This window comes from Gambusia affinis, linkage group LG01 (genome assembly GCF_019740435.1).
Source record: "Gambusia affinis linkage group LG01, SWU_Gaff_1.0, whole genome shotgun sequence".
Classification (NCBI taxonomy): Eukaryota; Metazoa; Chordata; class Actinopteri; order Cyprinodontiformes; family Poeciliidae; genus Gambusia; species Gambusia affinis.
The window spans coordinates 36,637,344-36,661,096 of NC_057868.1; the positions used below are offsets into that span (position 1 = coordinate 36,637,344).

Below are 23,753 nucleotides of genomic sequence, written 5' to 3' on the forward strand. Positions count from 1 at the left end.
GTGGTGGAGGTCGGAGAAGGATGCGAGCTTGAGGATCTGGGCGAGGGAAGGTGGAGAAGGGGTGGAGGAGGGTTGAGCGCGGTTGGGATGCGGAAGACGCCATGGATGGAGGTCCTTTTCAGCTGGGCCTTGGAAGGCGATTGGACGTGACGTGGCTTGGTCCAGCGTTGATAGGACAGCGGTGATGGGCGGGATGCTCCGATAGGACGAGCCAGGTGGGGCTAAAGAGTCTTCCAGTTTGAATTTGCGCCCAGGCTTCATAATTGCAGAACTGTTGACTCGGTGGGTTAATTACAAATGCCTGCCACACCTTTTAGAATTCATTAGAAAAAAAATATGGGAAAACCATGAATATTTTTGGATCCCCTTCAGTTATGTGCCCCTTTGATGGAGACTATCTCACCAAAGCTCAATAAAACACATTAAAGTTTGTGTTCCAGTTGTTTCATTCTAGTTGTTTTGTGTAGAACTGCACTTTTGGACTGCTGAAATCTCTATCCTGGAAGAGGCAGGTAAACCTCCGTCCACAGATCAATACTCTCAGTCTGCACAGGGCAAACATGCTTTGGTCAGTCAGACCCATTTATGTTTCACTTATAGCTACAGGGTGAAAGGTAATTCTTTTAAAGATGCTCTCCTTTCTTTGTTTTGCTTTCTGGACCTGGCTATCAGGAGCTAAAATGAGGAGACATTTTATTATGTTAAAAATGGTTCCAAAACAGAGTTGTCTTCACTACATCTCTCAGCAGATCCAAACTCAGAATAAAACATGATCAGCTGTTTAGGAATTCAACCATTTTTATTTCTTTTTTAACTGATGTCTAGCATAATTCTGATACAGTGAGTTTATTTACACATTGTTTCTTTTTAGGACAAAGCTTGTGTTTCAGCTTGGCACATAAAGAGGACTTTATGCTTCAGAAATACTGACAGACCCAAAAGGCACAGCTTTGTTGCTGGTAGCACACAAGTCCATAAAAGAGACTGAATCAAGCTTGTTGCTCCTATTTAAATGCCAGACTGATTGCAAACAAGTAGACATTTTTCCCCATGAACATAAAAAATGTTGATACTAAAGTTATTGCTTGTGTCTAAGTTTAACTCTGTTTAACTTGTATCTTTTTTTCCCTACTGCTACAGCACCCCTGACCCACTTACGTTGGGAGCAAAAAAGCAAATCGTCCAATCAAGGTAAGGCAGCAATCACATCAGACGCAGCCTGAATGCTTAAAATAACCACTGCCAAAACAGACTATTTATAAGATGGGAACACAATCCTTTTCAAAGACAACACAACTTCCCACTTTCCATATAAATCTGTTAATTTTTCCTTTATCTATTCATCACAGTTCCTTGCAAAAGTAGACATTACCTTTTATCTTTTCACAACTGGTCACATTACTGCCAGTAAAAGTATTTTATTGGGATTTTTTTTGTAACCAACATAAAGTAGTACATATATGTCAATTGGAATTATTATTTGTTTTGACAGCGTTTTTTTTTTTGACAATACTGAACATTAAATGGAGATATGGTGGTGGCAGCACCATGCTGTGGAGATTGAACCGGGAAACCGGTTGGTATTGATTGGAAGATGGATGGATTTACATATGCGGTAATTCTGAAATAAAACCTATAGAGGCTGCAAAAGACTTAATCTTTCAGCAACTAGAAAGTAAAGGTGAACATTTATCATTTAACAAGATAGATGTCTTATCATAATAAGAATTTTGATTTATTGTTGTTGTGATACATTCCAATTAATGATGTCTAAAACTCCAAAATCTCCCCAGATTATTAGTTTGACTATTTTCTCCACTGTTTGTTCAATGAGAGTATCAATATGCAACGATGAAATTTTAATAATTTATTATTAAGGCCACTAACTGGTGATATACATGTCATAAAAGTCATAAAACATATGACTTATGTCCTAAGGAAGCGTATTACAAATTAGTAAGTTTTTCAAAAGTAGTATTTGAGTTTGTTGGGCTATAATTGCTATAATTGCCAATACAGTTACCTAAAATAGAAGTAATAAATAGTTCATTTTGTCACTTTTATTGTTATCACAAAAGTACCACAGAATATCATGAATATTGTAAGAAACGTTTACATTTTTTTGTCTGAAAGTACCTGAAACTAAAGGGGAATTTAGTTTTTTCTTTTTAATTACGATACTAGATGAAACTGTGTTGTGTTTTCTTTAGGGATAATTTATGGTTGGTTGCACTGAAGAGGAAGTCCATGTGGTTGGTCGAATCATCGAAGTGTCAGACATGCATGCCTCACATGTGATGTGATGTACTTTCCTATAGAAGTCACATCAATGAAGAGTTTGTCTGAGCATAATGCTGAACGACGTACCTGTGAGAGTAACATGTAAACCAGGTACAGATTGAGTCACATCCACATCAGGCGGCATTAAAAACAATATCTGAGTGCTTACGAAACCGATAAACACGCTGGTGATGGTGTGCCTTTAAAACCAGTGGGTTGTCAGGTGATCAAGGCGGCTCCGACACAGGAGCCTGAGTGCGTCTGTAGCCGGGAGCAGAGCGCCAGAGAGGAGAGCAGCCAAGAGGGAGAGACCTGTTTAGAAAGGAACATGGGGGGGAGATGAGAACTCAGCTACATCACAGAGTGGGGGGCCAGAGACTCGTGGTGGTAGGGTCCCTTTAACTGCAGTCTGCTCATGCTCACTTGCCTTGTGTGACAGCTAGCAAGTGTGTTTCTGGCTCAGCTTGATCAAGAAGCTGCGTTAGTGTAAGCCACAACAGTGGCATAAAAAAAAAAAAAAAAGCACAGAGAATTAAGTGCTGCGTCACACTCAGGAAGAGAAATAGTGTGATCATGCGCGCGTGTGCACAGCTGCGTGTGCGTTTGTGTGAGCGCGCACGTACATACGCATTTGAGTAGACTCTGTTGTGTTTGTCTGGCAGCGGGTATGGGGAGTGTGGGTGTGTGTGTGTGTGTGTGTGTGTGTGTGAGTTGGGCATAGCAATCTAATAGCAGTTCTGCTGTTGCAACAAGATGGAAATAAAAGGATTGTGTGTGCTTTTCAGTGGTGAGCAGAAAGGAAGCGAAGGGGAGATACAGAGAGCGAAGGAGAGCAACTCTGAGTCAGTGCAAGAGAGTGATTTCGGATTAGTTGCTACGTCACTTTTTCATGTCGAGAGAAACAGAAGCTGAGATAACAGAAGCCCAGAGTCATCACCCGGAGGAAGCACGTTGCTGTTCGGACAGCCTCAGCTTCTGCCCTCTTCTTCTTCTTCCTTGGTAGTTTTGATGTGCTCTGCATTAAGAGTGTGTGTGCGTGTGTGCGTGTGTGTGTGTTGCGTAGTTTTTTGAGCTGGTGCCTGAGTTTCAACATGGATGCTGAGGATTTGACACAGTTAGTTACTAGAGCTTGTTTTGATTGGTTGGTTAGGTGGCGCTGGTTCCGACAAACAGGTTAACAGCACGAATACTCAGTCTGGGATGTTTTTCAAAGAATTCATCGAGGTACAGCACTGTTCTTCCCCACTCTCTCCTCAAGGAATATGGGTGATTATTTTTTTGCAAATAGGTTAAAATAATCAATGACGGTGCAGTCTGACCCTTCTACTATGCAGTCAGGTAACACATACAGCAATTCAAGTGAAGTTACATAATAATGTTGCATCATGTGCGTCTGTATTAAAATAGAACCAGCTCTGGACTCTTCTGGTTAACTCTGCTGAAGTTGATGGAAAGAATCAGCATCCAGACTTGGAGGCAGAGGCTGCTGTTTGTTGCTGTCACATACCAGTCCGTATCTTGTGTTACTTTCATCATGTGAGTTGTTTTCACCCACCAGAGCCATTGGGATCTGGCAAAACCCTTCCCGAGACACATTTGTTTCTGCGTAGTTAGGAGAGACAGAGATGGTGACGCAGTCGATTCTGGGCTGGACTTTGCTGCAACCGGCTAGTACCTCTCCTTTTCCCTCTCAGTCTGTTTATCTGTGTGCCTATCTATCTGTCTATCCGTCTCCTGGAGAAAGGAAGGGGTAAGGAGGTTTAAATGTCATGGCTCTGGATCAGAAACAGATAGAGAAGAGGAAGAGAGAGCAAGGGAGAGAAGGAAAGAGAAAAACATAAGGTGGAGAGGAAGCACAGAGGGGTGCTGAGATGGACCAAAACAGAGAAAAGTTGTAAACCTTGTTCTTTTTTGTGACTTAGCTTTGGCTTCTCTCCAGTGTACATGCACTGAACTGGACTTCCTAAAGCTGCTGCATCACAAGCCTTCAGGCCAAGGCTGCATTCTCATTGGATGGGAGGAGCTTCCCAGGCTTCACAAGCAGCACAGCAGCATTTCATTGGCTTAAAAGAACAAGCAGCTGACATTCAACCGCTGATTGGCTGGGACGCCTTGTTTTCTCACAGTAAGGTTTAGCACTCACTAGAACACTTTTCTGTGAATACATCACTTAGTTATTGCACAGTGGTTCATTGTTGACATTTAATGATTTTGGATGCAGAAAACAACAGAAATTTCAATTATAAATGCAATGAAAGTTTGTCCTATGCTTAAATTATATTATTAATTTTAAGATGCTATTCATTCCATATTTAAGAGGAGGAGGAGTAACAAATCAATTTCATAGCAAGTGAGTCACTCTTCCAAGAACCTTCCTATGAATTCTCAGTGACGTATGAGTTCCTTTCTAGGAAACTAAAGAGCTCGTTGAATTCATACTTCTCTGGACGGTCAGCAAAGGAAATCTGCTGGTTATAGCACAGCGTTTCCTGTTCATGGTAGAAATTTAAAAAAAAACCCTCCAAGATGAGAGAGTTTAAAAAAAAAAAATGTTTTTCCTGGCTTGATCCCCAGTATGCAGAATATGCAGCGTTTCCGAGACGTTCAAAGAGCATCTGCTGCTTATGTTCTGCACTGCAGTCGCTGCCTGTGCTAATGGCATAGCGTACTTTATACCATTACGCAGCTTTGGTTTAAATTTTAGTCAACAAATCTTAACTGTGGTGCTTACATTGTGAAGCCCTGAGGATTTAGTTTTATTTTTAAAATATGACCTGACATTTCCAGATTTTCACAAGCACTAAAAGAATATTAGAGAAGGAAGAGCTTGATTGCATTTTCGTAGAAAAAAATAATCCTCTTTCAGTATCTGAGAAACTGCTATACAGTGAAGACAGACTAAATACCTAAACAGTTATTAAAGTTTTAATGATTCACCTTACAATGTGCTATGTAGCAACTCTTGGAGATTGTTGATGTTATACGGATGCTTTATTTAGATTGCTCTTTAATATAAGAAGATGTAAGAATGTGCCTCAAATCACTTGTTTAATCATTTCATTTGTAGACCTCCCGGCTGTGAAAAGTTATTTATTATTGATATTCGTAGTAAAGCTACCGCTCACTACTGCATGAAAGAGCAATTACTGCAAAAAATATTATTATTATTTTAAAACAAAGACTCATATGATTGGCATTTTTAACCAGCTTTAGCATCTTATATTAAGGATTAGTGTGATTTCATGGAAAGAGTATTCTTTGGTGTATTTTTTCAGTAGGATAATGTTCTTTGGTACAAGGCTCAGAACGGTGTACTAGTACCAAACAAGATCTTGGTTTTGACTTGGTCTCCAGATGCCACAGATCTCTAATCCAATTGATCTGTATGATGGGCTGGAGCAATAAGTATCATTTGCTGAGGAAAGGATCACACTCTGTGAAGTCCATCCTTTGTTGGATCAGGCCTGTTTTGGCTACAAAAATGGGCCCAGCGCACTGTTAGGTCAGGGGTTATAATGTTATGCCTGATTGATGTATAAAGAACTATGTAGAATTACTAAACGTCTGTAAAGTACCATTGTGCACAATCAGTTTATATCAATCAAAACAAGTTCTGATAAGTTAATTGCTTATCTGTGTTTGATTGCAGTGAATTTTAACACAAAAGTAAATCTCCAAGAGCAAACTTAAAAATTTACTGCGGTGTTAAAGTTTCCCCGTAAATATGGACTTGTATTTATCCCCACTGGTTTCCCTTGTGTGCTCTGCAGTCTCATTGCAAATGTGTCATTTATCACTCTCCCAAGGCCTCCTGTCCCTTTAAATCTTTCATAAGCATTACACAACAGGTCGAGTAGCACACATGCAACAAACAACCCGAAAAAGAAAACTGACAGGGCAGGGTGGAGCGAGCCAGCCAAAGGAATCAGACACCTACTGCCAGGGAGGCCCTCTGATCAAAGCTGTCACTGTGGCTACCGTGCAAACAGACTCAAATACAACATCTTAATACTCCCTCACGGAAACAAACAGCTCGGCCTTGTCCACCTGAAGCCTGATAAACGGCTCGTAAATGCTGTGGGAAAGAACCTGTTGTGAATGTTCTAGGCTGGAAGAGGATTCACTTGATTTACCTGCTTGTAAAAATTACGGTTTCTTAATCCCCTGTATATTAACAGCGAAAACTTCAGGGGTAAAGAACAAGGAAATTAGAGATGGTTGGCTAGTTTTCTACTTAGTTGAGATACTTGGCAACAAGTCAGTGAACTGGCCACTACCTGTCCTTGCCCCACCCTCTCTGTGCATTGTAGCTTTGCTTCTGCGTCATGGCTCTCATTGCCAGCAATTGGCTGCTACTTCCCTTCTCGTTTCCTCTTGTAGCGGCTGGAGACGAACAAACTATCCTCTATTATTCCAAGCGACAGAGAAAATGGGATTAATCTCGTTTGTCTGCAGGTGAGCCTGTAAGCCAGAGGTATACAACACAGAGGAAGCATTTAAGTTCATATGCTGTTGTTGTTTGGTCCTTCACACATCCAGATGACTTGTGTGGGTGTGTTAGCGGGAAAAGAGTTACTGAGAAGTGCACGGGTTCTTTTTTAAAGTCTTTTTCCACTTAATCATTTGCTTTTGATGTCTGTATCTACTTCATTTGTTTCCCTTTATTCGTAGTTTTTAACAGACTATAAACCAGATTCCATAAACCTGTATCTTAAACCACCCTGGAGCTCATGCTGGCGGTCAGTGGAGGTCCTTGCATGATTGATACTATGGGCAAAGCCCTGAATGAATCTGTTTCGCTGATTAACGTGTAAATGAAAAGGTAACTACCATCTATGTTTGATTACATTATTAACAGTGGATTTTGTTCTTGTCTTGTCACTAAAGGTGTATTTATGATTTAAAAAAAAACATCAACATGTTCATTTTAGATTTTTTACAAATAGAATGAAGGGGTTGCTCTTTCAAACAGATTTAAACATTTTCTGTTTACTGTACAAAGCTGTCCAAAGCATTTGGAAAGCTTTGGACAGCTTTCCAAATGCTGTCCAAAGTACATAAAACTGTCAAATAGCTGTTTAAATTTAATACAAATTTTAGAGTCTATAAAAGAAGGCTAAGGTTTTTTTATGTTCTCGTACAGTGTTTAGACCACGTCTTATTTGCATAATTATGTTGACTGGATATGCAAATAAACAGCAGAAAGCATGTCTGCGGGGCACATGACTGAAAACTTTTTTCCTCTTCAAGCTTCCGCACTGCCCCCTGACACAATAATGCTCTGGGCAACGAGCCATTTTGAAATGAAAAACAGCTGCTGACTCAAATCATGAGCTTCACCAGTCACCCAACCTTTAAGGTTGATACTATGTACATCACAGGGGAATGCAGTGCCCCTCTAGATGAATTACACTTGAATCATCACTGCTGGTGATCTCTTACAGACTCTGACAGCCTAACTTTGGACCCTCATCTTGTTGTTTAATGTGCCTTTGATTTATTTGGTAAAACACAAACGTGTAGAACTGCCATGTTTTAGGTACTAAAGTCTCCAAATGAAGCATCTTTTGACTTTGACTTTACTTCTAATGCTCCCAACAGTGCAGCATTCTAAATATTACTGATGTCAGCAGTCCCAGCTGAAACAGAGAACCTGTGTATAACTCTGTTGTGAGTAAATGCTATGCATCTCTGAGTCATAGTATTGTGGGTGTTTGGTTTATGCATAATTCACATCTGCAGACAAAGAGTGAAATAAATGACATTGTTTTCATTTCCAAAATATGCATTTCTATTTAACCCCTACACCTCAACAAGATTACATCATGTATGACTAAGCAAACTTGACTTAAAGTTACTGCAGATTTGAAAATGTGTGGATTTGCTTCCAGGAGTCATCCATATCTGCCCAACTCTACTTTTACTGTATCTATCAGATATGTCAGATATGTTGTAGTAGTTACAATAAGTATAAATAGATGAGGCAAGTTATAGGAAAATTATTTTTGAACCTCAACATGTTCATTTATATTGCAGTTACAAATTGTTTTCTTATTTTTTTAAAACTGAGAAATATGGTGTACATAGTTGATGGGAAGATTGACTGATGTAGATACAGAACAACTGTGGAGGAAAACTTTGTTAGAGACACTTGTGCATGGGAGCCTACAATAGAATAGTGTAGATCAAAAATATAAAATCCAGATGAAAATATGTTGCAACACTTGAAAGTGGATATTTGAAGAAAATGCAGTCCAACTGAGCTTGAGACACTTTAGAAAGAATTAGACAAAAATGTCTAGCCTTTAGAAGTGCAAATTGCTAGACAAACCTACAGATATACCACATAAAACTTGCAGCTGAAGTTGAAGCAAAAGGTGGTTGTACCATCATTGCATCAGATGGGCTGCATACAAACCATGCCACAATTGTATGTCTGATAAAGAATGCACAAAAAAATCTGTTCCTGTTTAAATTAACACTTCATATATATATATATATATATATATATATTTTTTTTTTTTTTTTCAGATTCCACGGAATATGCCACTCTGATGATGGATTTTACCAGAGGTGCCCCCTTTGGAAGCTGGTTTCAGATGGTGGCTTAGAGTGTTGTCATCTGTCTAGCACCATTTGAAATCAGTGTTCTTTGGGTGGGAAGTGTTTCATTGCACTGGCAGAAGGCAGAAGCAACAATGAGCCCGTCACCATAGATAAGATGCTGTAAAGAAACACACACAACTCTCTGAGACTCACTCCTTAAAGAACATCAAGTTTCTGAGCTACACATCGTGTCTACCAAGATGTTTTTCACTTTTCAAGTCCCTTTGTCCTCTCTCCAAGGTTGACTGATTTCTTTTGGTGTTCAGAGTCCGTTTCTCGTTCTAGCACCATTTGAAATCGGTTACAATGAAGGACAGATCTCATCATACCTTGAGGAGGAAACTGCTGCATTGTGGCCTTTCTTGGATAGGGTGGAGTGAAACTTGACATTAAGTCTATAAACTAAGAAAAACTACATGGATGTGCATGTGGAGAGGGGTTATGTTAGATTTTAATAAGTATGAAATAAACTGTCATGTCACTTAAATTCTTCCGATTTGAAGCTATTCCTCTTTTTACCCACAAGGTGTCAGTATGATATTGGGGCATCGAATGTCCACCAAGCTTAGCAAAACCCACACAAAGTTAGCTATAGATATAAATTGGACATGGTGCGTTGTAACTTGATGTATCATTTGAAAGGCATGTTTTAATCTCTGGTATTGTCAGAATTTCACTGACTGCCAAATAAATGCTTATTTAATTACATTACTATTGAAAAAGTGGTGATAGTACATATTTTAAGCAGCAGGGCATAGATATTTGTACTCAATATTAAGCTCATGCAGGTTACTCATATTAAATGTTTTAAGAAAATCATTCAATAACTAAGAGTGTAAGTAAATATTTTTAACACTAATTAAGCTAATATATATTCACAAATAATTATCTGAGCAAAGAAACAAACAATTTTTACTACCAAAGACAAAATTACATACAAACTACAACTGCAATGAAAATTTATGACTAGGGAGTGAAGGTTTACTAGTTTAAAGGTATATTATATATTTAAGATTGTAGCACTGTCAGTCTTTAAAAAAAGTAAGGAAATATGTTTGAAATGATCTTTAAAAGTAGCTAACGTAGGTTAAAGTTCACAGTGGAAGGCAAGCCTCAACATTGCTCTGTTTATATTTAGAAAGCTACCTTTGTTCTAAGCTTGTTTACTTGTTCTTGCAACACTATACTGTACAGATGAATGGTCAGTGTAACCACACTCAAATGTCATTCCAACAGTAGAAATTGTTAATTCAGAAGAACTGTGCAACACTTCTTAATGTTAGCTGTAAATGGTAAAAGAGGTAACTAGTTTGCTAGATAAATAATTTTTTTACAGTTTGTCTCTCACATGCAATTTACAATTTTGTAACATGACAAAAATCTAAATTTGTGCTCTATATAAAATTGTTGGTGGTTTATTTTATTCTTGCAAAAATGCCTAACATGACTTCTAACAGGTGAAGACCCAATTGAAGGTTTGAAACCCTCTCTTTCTCAAATGAGTCTTTCATATGTTGGCATCATCTATGATGGGGTTTAGGACAGTTGCTGTATTTAAAAAATAATGGAAGAACTTCCAGGTACTACAGCCTCTGTTTTCCAGTTTGAACTCTCCTTGTGCAGTCCAAGCAAGTCTAAGTCTGCTGAGAAGAAAGAAGGCAAAGACTCTCATCAAAGGATCTGAGACAGTAATCAAATAAAAACTATATATTTATGGGGAAGTAAATAGTAAATTACAAGAATATTTAATCAACTGGGATGGTTTGATATAAAGAGGATTTAATCTAGTGGAAGATAAAGACTAGCCTTTGTGACATTTACAGAGTAGCCCTACTTTTTGTACTAATACAAAATATCCTAAATTTTGTTTTACAAGTATACAAGTTACTATCAACCCATTTTTTAAAATATTTGTCAATTCATTTCCAACTACATTTAGCAGTTTTTAAATATTTTCTCCTGATAAAGTTCTGTAATCCATGAATAAGATACAGGAACCATGGTGACAATGCTAATATACATAAGAAAATATCTTATTGGATTTATTCTTATTTAATTTAATTTAATAATGAGTTTGTCTGAAAGGTTATGTTTTAATATTATTATTTTTTCGTGTTTTTTCTCTGTTCTTTAGCCAAAGAACAGTTAACACTGTACCATAAAAGTATGGTACAGTGTTAACTGTTCTTTGGCTGTTTGCTTGGAGAATAGAAACACTCATTCTTCTTGTTTTATCAAACTTCCTGTTGAAGCTGACGTAAAATGGTCAGTCTTGTGCTATTGTAAGGGTGTAATAGAATGTTCCAGAACAGCCTGTGGTAGAAGACTCTGACGAAACTGCCTGTGTGAAGAAACCCAACCTCCTTTTTGTTATCATAATAAAAGGCAGCTGAGGACTCAGAGCCGGTGGAATTGATCCCAGACAGTCTTTTGACTGCGGTTCTCCATGTCTGGCTTCTCTCCCCTCATCTGCAAAAAAGCAATTTATGTTTCTGGTTGATTCTTTGCCGGTTGGGAATAAAAATAGACCCGACAGATCTAAGGACCAATCCTTGAGGTACTCCACAAATGATACTGTATAAAACAGATATTAACTTCTACAAACTGTTCTCTGTCCTTTAGGTAACTTCTAATCCACTCACGTGCCAATTGTCTGATTCCATATTTGTATAAAAGCTTTTTCCCTTTTATAAATACCCCTAACATTTTCAAGGTGCTTTCAGTATTTACCCACGTCATCTTTCACAAAATATTTTTTGATGATCTGAAACAATGAAAGAAATGTATCCAAACATATCAAAAAATATATCTTTCAGTGACAAATACATTTCACAGCACTATAAACATCCCCAACTTAAAACAAAGCAAAAACTACCAAATATGAAACTATGTTATCATAGAATTGTATTGATATCCAATTAAATTATAATAGTATGATTTTAAATAAAGCTATTTTATGGGGGAGTTTTAGTTTTAAATTCTTCCCATATTCTGAGTGTTCTCCTAACATCTTCAAATTAAATACACAATACACCATCAAAGATGTAACAAATGCACTTATAAATGAAGGATGTAAACAGATTTATTGCGTTGATCATTTTCCAAACAGAGAAATTCATAACAAGTAAGATGTGAGCAAGCTCCAGTCAATACCAGTCAATACAATACCAAGCAATAAGTACAACTGGATTTCTTTTTTATTTAATACATTTCTTTAAATAGGAAAGGGAAATGCAGGTTTCATTTGTCTGCTCAAAATACAGCAAAAAACATTTTTTTTAAATATATTTCATAAATAAAAGACAGAACCAGTGCAATATTTAGAGCAGTGTTCAAACATCCCTGTGTGATCCAGGTTAATTCCAATGTTTAGATGGTTGAGATATTACACCTTAACTCTTCGATGTAAAGTATTTCTAAAGGGGCAGTATTGTGTATTTTTCAGGTACATAGAGCCACTTTATATCACAATCAAGGAACTATGTTAGCTTCAGTTCTTGCAAAAATATGGCATATGTCACATGACTTAAAATAAATTTGACCTTGCAGCTTAATGCCAGGAGAGATTAACGGATTTCATAAACATGCGTGAAAGAATAAAAGTAATATTTCAGGTACGTTTTTGATGAGGCAATTACATTATAGAACGACATAAAGTTAAAAAACTTTGGTTTTACATGATACTGTGATACTGTCCCCTTATAAAAACGCAGCAATAAATTAAACCTGAATTAATTTGACACAGAAACTGATATTCTGTGTAATATGTAGTTCTATCCAGTAATATAACACTACAATTGGCTAAGAAATAAATTAACATCAAGAATATTTAAGGACATACATTACAACAAAACAATACTTAACATCTTTTCATTCAGGCACATCAAGTATGGCATTTGTTCAGGCACAATGGATTTGTCCAGCAATTCATTCTGTTTTCTTCAGTCTGCACCTTTAAGACTCACTGGTTGATCAGCTATTAGAAACACAAAACTCATTCATGACATGATTCATTTCTTATTAATGAAAAATATTTCTGGAACAAATAAAACCTTCTGAGCAGCAATCTTACTATGTGAAGCTTCAAACTAAAATAATACATTTTTAGTGTATTATAGCAACTTGCTTTACATATAATTAATTGCACATGCTTAGGACAACTTGTAAATCTGACTACAAAGGCCAAGCTCGATGCTGAAGTGCTTATATAGAGAATGAATCAAACAGGGACAGAGCTTGATCTACATCTGTCCCAGGATGCCGCTTTGGATCAAGTTCCCAAGAAATGACAAAGACTGCACAGCACATGAAAGACAGGTACATCCCAGATCAGTCAGAAGACAGACTTCCACTCGAGATGATACGCTTACATCCAGTAATTTTGAACCAACATGACTGTGATGCTTACTGTGAAAAAAGAAAACAAACAAGACTCTTTAAAACAACTTTTAGACGACCAGTTTAATGTTTAAACTTGTAAAACAGCAATTTTTAGCAGGAATAATGAGGGAGAGAGGAAAATAACATCAAGCAGCATGAACAAAAACTTTTATAAATGCATCTACTGGCATTAGTTTTATTTTAAGATTAATTTTAAAAGGGATCTGTTACGCAAAATTCACATTTTGCATATTTTTTACTTTCATTTGGGGGCTGCTGTTTCTAAAAGCAGCCCCCAAAAAACTCAAGATGAACCAAGTTAATTATTTTTGATGTCTGGAAAATGAGTCGTTTCAAAAACCTGAAGATTGTTGAGTCACAACTGACGGGCAGTGGGCCGTTACCTAGGGTGACCAAATGCGGGACATGTCTGTATTTCACATCCTGCCCCGGGCGTTCCGGGTTTTTTTTAGAAAGTGATGAAATGTCCTGTTTTTTAAATTACCTTCATTGGACCATTAAATTTACGGGCACTAGGGCACTGCACTGCGTGTGACTTAATCCCTGAGCCACGTCAGTGCGGGCAGCCCTGTTCTTAATCAGAAGATAGATAGCGTGGCTGTCAGTACGCCAACAACATGCCAAAGCGATATGTTATTGTAGGATTATGTAGGCCTGCTACAAAGATCCCCCCCACCCCGCTCCAAGGTGTCCTGGTTTTCCCAAATGAAAATATGGTCACCCTACCGTTACCTAGCAACCCAAGCGGAGCACAAGCACATATGGTGAGCTAGAAAATGGCTGTTGGAAAGGACAAGTGTTTTGTTGTTGACTTGCCACTCAGAAACAACTTGCTACATTCTTGTTGGTTATGTAGGAGGCTCTTCTGCTTTTCAAAGTACTGTTGTATAATCTGTTTGCAGCCATTTTCACATGCAAGTGTAAATATCGAGTTGGGGGGACATGGATGGAAGCAACTTATTTGTATTCAGAGTGACAACATGCCCTAAAGCAGCTCATTATCCCTGGAGCTGTAAATAGGCAGAACAGAGGAGAAGAATAATTTTGCATAAAATATTTTATGAAGATGGTTTTTATAGCACGTAGCTCATAGACCTATTCTAAGCTGTTCAAGGAAGCATAGTAGGTCACCTTGATTGTCTTTCTGTTCTTATTGGTCAGCAATAGTTTTTGTTCCTGAAATTCTCCCAGTGATACCATTTAATAACATTTAAGGCATCCCATAGAAGTCAGCATCCGATATGTGCCAGGACAATTTGCTCTAGAAAAGGAGCCAAAAGGGCTTTGCTGCACATCCTGCACCAGGGACCCCTAGTTAAGACTGTGTACCAATGCTGGTATTAAATACATTAATCATTAAAGTCTAAACATATCAAATGACCTGAAGTTTGAACAGTCTGAAGCTAAAGATGTGGCCAAAGCAACATACGCCAACAAATGCTTCAATGCACCACTAAATACAATAGAAGGATGTATTTAGCTGATCACTAAAAGCACGAATCCCAAAAACAAACTCAACCCAGGCATTCTGAAAGTGATTAGCATTAAAGTCACAGCTTCATTTTCAGTCGTTTGATACCAAGAAATTGTTGGAGATTTTAGAAGAAGCTCTTCTTCACAGCCAGTTAGTCTAGTTTGTCATCAATATCTAGCATCTTTGTCCAAACAGGAAACGAAGGACTTCCTCCAAACACAAACATAGAAAAGTTGTCTAAAACTTATCTTAAAACATTCAAACTTGGTGTGGGAAAAGTCTGAATGCACGTATGTGTATGTGAAAGAAAACCTTAAGCTGTGGTCTTCTTAATGCAGAAAACCTGATAAGCAGACTTGTGAAAGGCTACGGCGGCTTAAACAGAGGGGTGTCTTTCTCATCACATTACTGAATTGTCCGAAATGGTTGATTGTAAAACGTTTTAAAATTCATAATTTCTGCTCTGCAGTCTGTTTATTAAAAAAGTTTTGTTTTCACATCTAGGCTAATTAAAAGTAGGTAGAGATTGTTAATTTAATTACATTGTAAACAAAGAACAGAAATGTAGGGATTTACTTAACAAATTAATAATTATCATCTAAGATGAAATTGACACTCACCAAGTGCACCCAGTAATCCTCCCACAACAACATTTCCATTGCCTGTAAAAAGTAAATAAATAAATAAAATTGAAATGATGGGATTGGATAATGGGATTATTTTTCACAAAGTGGTTCTGTCATTACAAGAAGCTATGACAAAAGTAAAATGTATAAAAATATATAGAATATTTAACAAGAACTAAAACATTTACAAGTCCATACGCTGCTCCAACATTGTGTACACAAGATTTCTACATATATTGATAAGAATAATAACAATAATACATTTTATTTGGAGGTGTCTTTCAAAGCATTCAAGATCACCAAACAAAAAATACAGAAGAAAAACTAGAAAACTGTAAAAGTTTATTGCTTATAAATCTGTATGTGTATGAGGCCATTCTATAGTTTCTATGATTTCAGATAAGTGCAATTCTAGAAAAAATAGATACTAATTATGGAAGAAGTGAGATTTAAAGTTGTAATATTACATGTACACCATAATCATTTTATGTAAAGCGATGAAGAGATTACTGATTATTCAGAGTTACCCAATCAATGGTGATAATTGTTATTGAGGACTTACTGATGCATTCTGGAATTCTAGGATGCCACTGGCTACTTATGTTGCAGGTCAGGGTATCTTGTCCGATCATTTTGTACCCGCGTTTGCAGTTATATATCACAGTAGCCTTGTGCCTATGTGGAGGCCGAGAACCGTCAATATATTCTGCATTTGGAATCACAGGATCCTTACACTCAACCCCTGAAACCAAAAATGGAAAATGTTACACAACATGCACAGTTTCGTCAGGAACTATTGCACAGTTCCTGACGAAACTGTGCAATAGTTTTAAATGCAATCATTTATATTTTTCAGGAATAAAAAAAATTTCCCAAATTTTTTTCCAATATAATAAATTATTGTCAATTTTTAAAGATTTTACTAAATGCAAAAAAAAAGAAAAATCCAAATCAGTATTCCAGCATCATTGTATAGGTACACTTATGCAACATCAGGTTTTTCACTGGATTAAAGTCAGTTGCAGTATAAACCATTTTTACATATACAGTGCTGTCAAAAATTCATTGGTTGGTTTAACTCTTTTCACACTGAAATGCTCCATGACAACGACTCCAAACATACTGCTAAAGTATTAACGATTACCTTCAGGTAAGAGAAAACAGTATGACATAAAAGTGTCTTGATTTCAACATCACTGAGTCAGATGGGATAACACGAAGAGAGAAAATGATTTTAAGAGGACTACATTCACAAACAATCTGCAGGTTGGTTCACCAAGAGTTTTACAATATAAATACTAAATACTAAATGTAGCATAAATTCATTTGAATTTTAATATTGTAAAAAGATTATTAAATTATATTTAGCAAAAATAAAGGTAAATAATAAATAATTTGGTAATCCTAACTCCCCTAAAACAGGTATGGTTCAGTCAGATTTAACATCATAATGTGGGAAAAAATTTGTTGCCTGTCTTTATATACAATGCATACAAAATTTCAAGTGCAATTGAAATTTTTATCATGATGAACGTTTAGATGACAAGGTTAAATTTCTTACAGATGCATGATGGAGGAGAAGGTGTGAACTTCTCATTTTCCTCACAGACTATTTGTTTTGATCCATTGAGTGCATAATCTTTGTTGCAGGAATACTCGACAACCTCTCTGTATGCATAATCTTCCTTCAGTGGCCCAAATGTACCGTTTGCAATACCACTTGGCTGAAGACATTTAACAACTAGAAAACAAATTCTCTATTAGACAAAAAAACACAACTTACATTTCTAATAAAATCAGTAAGAGCAAATGTCACCAACCTTCACATGTAGGCAACCTGTCCAACCATCCTTGAATTCCACATGTGATTTCACTTTTACCAACTAATTTATGACTAATTAAAAAAACAACAACAATAGAATAAGATGAACATTTCATTCAACTCTGAACACAAGCTATTTTTCTTCTACTAACCCTCTGTTACAAGTGATAAACGCTTTATCCCCAAATTCCACTCCTTGAGGGTAGGAAACTTGTCCATTAGTCACTTCACCAAGAGATCCACAGTTATTCCCTGGAATACAAAAACACAAGAATGACATTTGTCTTTTATAAACTGCAACACAATATATGAATATCTTAAAATAGTCATTAATTATCTTATTATTAAAAGATGTTGCACTTTGGTAGTACACGTCTGTTGTCTGTTAAGCATTTAAGAAACCCACATCCAATTGAAATTAACAACAAATGCACATTTGGTCTGTAAATGAAAACCTAAAATCCAAATTTTAAATGCATAGTGTGATGTGGAATATTAAATATAAAACTTTAATATCAAATATAAAACTTTAATGTGCAATTACTAGAATGTTGTCTTTAAGGATATAAGGAAGTACGGGAAAACAGTCTAGAAAATCAAACATTTGTTCTACAAATTTTCTTTTTGTTCATACTTTTCAAGAATGCAGATGAACTCACTATAAAATAATCCTGTGTAAACTTGACAATTTTAGATAAATTAGATTCTGAAGCAGTCCTTTAAATAACCACCAAACAAAAATTTTGAATAAAATACCAACTTCAGCATCATTAACAAGGAGTGTATGCAGATAATTCCTTGCTATCCTTACACTGGGGTGATTTTGAGTACTTGTGACGCTCCCTCACACAGTAGCACCCTGGGCAGTGAGCCATATTGCAAAAAATGCTGCTGGAAAGTTACAGTAAGAACTTAGCTAAGTAAGCATATTCACTCTTGCAAGTCAGCTGAACAGGACTCCAAATCCCCGCAGTACAGTTGATGCTTCCAGAACCTCCTGCGGGTGTGTAGCCAACATCACAGACGAAGGCCACAGTGGACCCATCCTCAAATGTGTCTTTAAGGATGTACTCGTCCTTTAGATGCATGTTCTGCCGGTCGGCAGGTTTGGAGCACTGCTGCCCTATAATAAAATAAATAAAACAATGGATGATTTAAACCTAAGTACAGGAACATGGTTTCCTATTCTCTGTGTGAATGCGAACACACCCTGAGCAGCAATGGGAAGGCAAAGGCTGCTAAGTAGAAAGAGTGCAGAAACACTCATGATCAGGTTCCAGTACAGTAATCCAATGACAAAGAAACCTTTCTGGAAAAGAAGAATGCAAATATAGAAGGTAAATTAATTGTTAACAAGGATGGTGAGATAGAATGAGTCACCGCGAAAAGGTTTGTCTCTATAAAATATTAACTCGAAAGGAGTTAATATTTAAGTTCTCTTTATCTTGGTCAACCCCGAAAAAACAACTGCATGTATTTATATATTACTTTTTTTGTCAGAAATATCAGTAACTCTTCTTTAGATTTCATCACCATCAGGCTCAACACAACAGTTCATTATTCAACGACAGTATTTTATCATTAAAAATATTAATTCAGAAACAAAAAGGACCGTCACTTTTTCAATACGACTGTTTCTTCCTTTGCCAAAACACAAGAACCAAATCTTTGATAAGTAACCTTAGTAAAACCGGCAGCTACATGTGTTAATCTAAGTTCGTCTCAAATATTAGACTATGCGCTGACGTTTACAGCAAACAACGTTTATATTTTCAGAGAGAAAACAGTACCTCAGCTTTCATCCGACACCTTCTGCTTTCTCAGTATCTTCTTTGTGTTTGATGGAAGATTTCATTACCAGCTCTGTGTGCATACCGCCACCTACCGTAGAAGACTATGTAAGATAGAATGCATCTGAGACGGATCAAATTGAAAATCTGCTTACCACAATTTGTTTTTAAACGTCTATCACTGTTTTATGCATTTGCTTTAAAGGTTAAATCAAATGCAATATTTATGAATATAGCCAGATCAAGTCATTTAAAATTTCCTTGTAAGAAATCAGTAAGATCCAGCTTTATTGTCATATTTGTCAAACTAATATTTTATGTTCCTACACTTTCATACTGCAGAGAGAGTAACAGAATATGCTGCCATATTTTACCTTCCAATTCAAAATCTGAGATGTGAAATTATTGTTTCTTCTCCTCTACTTCTTCCAGCATCTCTGATTTGCATCTTTTTTTAATGAATCCTGTATAAAGAAACTGTTATTTCATTTATTAGACAGAGAAATCAATTCAAGGCAACTTGCTCATTAATCCCTTAAACTCAAGAGATCTATTGAGAGGAGAGAGCCTTCCTTGTTGTACATACTATAACTGACAATGGAATGTGGTTTTATTTTAAGGTACAGCCTATAAGTCCATATTCTTATTACAGCACCCTATCAAAACATGAAGTGTAATGGTCATAGAGGTTCCCGCAACACCAACAGACAAATACTATGTCAAAAGATGACTGTTATTGGTGGGTCTGTGACTCAGTTGGAAGTAATTGCCTTGTAATCAGAAGGTTGTGAGTTTGAATTCAGGTTCAAGTTGGGTAAATATGACAAAAGTAAAAGGGTTTTGAGGAGTTTTACAAGTAAAAAAATAAATAAAACACTTAGGTTTATTCTTAATTTATTGAACAACTTCAAGTTCGGTTTGATTAAAAGTATATTAACTAATATGTCCAAATATTGCCAAAGAGAGAAAAAAGTGCAAACATTTTTTGAGAATACATTCACAAAATTCCTTTGAGATGACAGTCAATACCAGGGTTCAAGTACTCAAAAACAGTAAGTAGATACAACAACGTAAAGGTTTTAAACTAATTTCCTTTCATTCTGTCTACAACTTGGTTGATTAAATTAAATATTATGCATATTCTTAATGCAAACGTTCAACAAGTGGTAAATCAAGGCATTTCATTTGAAAACTAACACAAACATTAATTTACAACACATGGTTTTTTTCCTTCAGGTACATGAAAAATGGCCACAGGTAAAGCACTAAAAGTGTTTTAACAGTCTAATGCTTTCTTCAGTGTGAACCTTCAACATTAATAGCTTGATAAACTATAATAAATAACACATTAAAAAAGATTTTAAATACCTAAATTTCACTTAAAACAATCTGAGTGCAAATACCAAGCTGTTCTCTACTGTAGTGCTGGCATATATAAACAATGAATGGAGTGATAATGAATGTCTTTACAGCATATCGTTACAGGATATTTTTAACTTTAAAATCTAAAAGAGAGATTGAGGATGAAGCGTTCATGTTGTAGTGGTAAATGTGCACTGATATGAAAGGCAGATTCCCTTAGAAATTGTTCAGAGGTCATGTTGTTCTTCTTAGGGCAACATTTTTATATCCAGTAGTTTTGAACCAACAGGATTGGGATGGTGACTATTGAAAAAAAGAGAACAAATACAAATAATTAAACAAGTGTCAAACATTGTCTACACATGTCAAATTATGCCTAAAAATCTGGAAGACTTTTGCACCTGCACCATCAGTCTCAGTCTTGCTATAAAGAAGGAAAGTATAGAAGTATTTTGGTCAAGAGTGTGAGAGGGTCAGTGGTCTGCACACATATCTCAACTCCTGGTAGAAACTACCACTGCTTCTAGGCTGTTTTCCACTCCATCCCAGATTAAGGCCACATCCACTTGGAAACGATTTTAGGTGTTTTTGCTGAGGTTTGCTGTTTATGTTGTGCATCCACACAAATTCAACTTCTTGGGAGACCAGAAACTATCATTTATGAAGCTGAGTTACAGAGTGGATACATTTCAGCTTCATTTATTAGTCATCATGTGATACCAGAAATGAAGTGCAGCATTTAGAGGAAACTGTTCAGTACAGCCAGTTATGTTGTCACACCACCACTTTTAAAAGGTTAGTTTGTAACTTCCTGCAGTCCGAGCCACACCACAAACCTCAACATCCTTCCTTCAAAAGCAGCTTGCTGTTGGAATGCTTTCATAAAACAGAACACTTATTCTTGAATAAATGTGCTTTGTCTTTCTAACAACTTGGAGCGACTGACATTGTGATTACTGAAGGGTCCAACTGCGCTGTCCTACTATATCTATGTCACACTGAAATGACCATTGTGGCTCTAGAAGCTACAGCTGACATATTTTATCAAAGGTTAACACAGACTTGTCTTACAAAACTTTGTGAAATAGTTGCAAAGTCCATTTCCCTTTTTAGGATACAACAGTTTGTAGCTGGGGTACACAGGCTAATGTGATACAAACACACTCCTTTTAGCCATCTAACTGTACTAAATATACAGAAAATTTCAGAATACAAGAAATATAAGGAAGTCACCCCAAAATAACTATTACAGTGTACACATTTTAAAAAGACTTAGAGAACACAATAACGGGTTCTTCACAGCAGATTTTTGTTGTCTGACTGAAATACTGGCGAGCGTCTTCAGCTTAGACAAATTTGATCCGATCTTCAACTGACTGTAAAGCTGAATTAGCACTAAAGTAACATTGTGAGGCAAGAGTGGGGGAAAATTTACATGGCTACTTAAAGACTAATAAGATCAAAAGTAAGATGATGACTCCCAACTTATTGTGACTAGATGTGGCTTTACACTCTGATAAATTAGAACATAAAACCTTAGAAGTTACCATTGTGTGACTTACCCTGATCTACAAGTGGCCACAGCTGTATCACCAAACTCAGTCCCATCTTTATATTCGATATCACCTTTATACACTTCTGGAAGAGCGCCACAGTTCCTCCATGGAACAACACAATTACCTGGAATTTCACTCATCCAGAATAAATACATGTACATTTCAAATAAAATGATTTTTATAACTGTAAAATACTTCACTACAGAGTTAGTTTGTTAGTAGCATAAAGAAACTAACATTTTTAACTGGAAGTGCAACAACGCTACTACTGCAACTGCAGATGTGTAAGGTTGTTGGATAGGAGATATGTCGTTTTGACTAGTGAAAACTAAATTATAGAGATCTTAAAAGCAAATAATGACTAGACAAAACTAAATTTAAAAAATATCTTTGATTGTAATTTTGACTAGTAAAAATTCCTTTTAAGATATCTCTAAATGAATTAGAGATATCTTGAATTACACAGCTTTTTTATTTAAGATATCTTAAATTAACATTCTGACTACTCAGAATGACATTACTGATATCTTCAACATGTATTCTGTACAGTCAAAACGTCCCTGACTTACGTGGCAATTTGAAAGTTTAATAAAACAATAAAAAATAGAAAAGACGAAAAATAGATGTTTCAAAAAATGCACAACTTTCATGTTGAAAATACTTTGACAATAGCAATTTTAGCTTTTCAAAGCTGTTTTTAAGTGCAGTCGGTTAGTCGGACATGAATAAACAGTAAATTCTTTTCTGATTTGAGAAGCAGTCTCACAGTTGAAGTTTTGCGTTCTCCGCATTTCCAACATTGCCGAGCTCTTTCTACGTTGTGGTATTTACTGACAATTTTGTGCGGGGAAACATAAAATTCTGCAGGCAGCTGTTTGGGTAGCACAAAGGGTCTTATACGCAATTCTTAATTAAGATATCTAAAATTGTAATTTTGACTAATGAAATTGCGGTCAAGACATCTTAAATCGTAATTACAAATATGTGTCCCGTCAAATGACGGATCCAGTGTCGTAATTTGAGATATCTTGAAAGGAATTTTGACTCGTCAAAATGTAATTGAAGATATCTTGAATTATTATTCTTACCAGTCGGAATGTAAATTCCGATATCTTAAATTACCATTTTGTCTAGTCAAAATGCATTTTTATTTATCTAGGATGTAATTACAGAAAGTCAGACGAAACCGAATTTATGTTAAAACGGCTTGCCATACATCCTCATCTTTAAGATAAGGGTGCCTCTTGGGATTTTACACCCCACCGGAAACACGTCATCATCTCGCAGCAGGAGGAATTGTTTTGGGGTGTTTTTTTTTTTTTTTTACGAAAACAACCAGACTCTTTAAATTATTATAAAAATTTTAACTTATTTCACTGATTACATAAAAAATAAACGTATGGATTATATTGATTCCTTACAGTCTGAGTAGTTCAATAATGTAAGTTTTTATGTTTATAGCTACATTAACCCCAAGTTGAGTTTCTTAGAAAACGTTTTTAGACAAGACAAAAGAAAGATTCTTTGTACGTGTCACCAACACAACAAAAAGGAAGAGCTTAAATTATTGTCCACTTACAATCTTGACTGGGACATCCGCCTGTCAAAGATCTTTTACCAAAATTATTTGATTAGAGAATACACGAATCTCATGTACTTTCTAGACTTTGCACAAGACCAATCTATCTTGCTTTATTGTCTTTGAAGCACAAATAAATGCTATTCCAAGTTTCAACTATTAACCCAATAGATTAACCTCATCCCTTTCAGACTGGCTACCAATTGCTTGGTTCTTCATGAAAAGTGATGGGAAAACATCTAAGCGCAGTTAGGGTA

The 23,753-nt window shown here is 36.3% G+C and overlaps 1 protein-coding gene across 1 annotated transcript; it reads right to left on the minus strand.

The window, feature by feature from the left end:
- Positions 1 to 11,950: 11,950 nt before the first annotated feature.
- Positions 11,951 to 19,077, minus strand: LOC122840200 (membrane cofactor protein-like). The gene is made up of 9 exons (XM_044132442.1): positions 19,000 to 19,077; positions 18,419 to 18,518; positions 18,144 to 18,332; positions 17,362 to 17,461; positions 17,208 to 17,281; positions 16,949 to 17,128; positions 15,950 to 16,129; positions 15,382 to 15,423; positions 11,951 to 13,293 (listed from the first exon to the last, which is right to left on the minus strand). Exons 1-9 carry the CDS (start codon positions 19,009 to 19,011, stop codon positions 13,253 to 13,255), a joined length of 918 nt encoding a protein of 305 aa, XP_043988377.1. The 5' UTR covers positions 19,012 to 19,077; the 3' UTR covers positions 11,951 to 13,252.
- Positions 19,078 to 23,753: the final 4,676 nt, after the last annotated feature.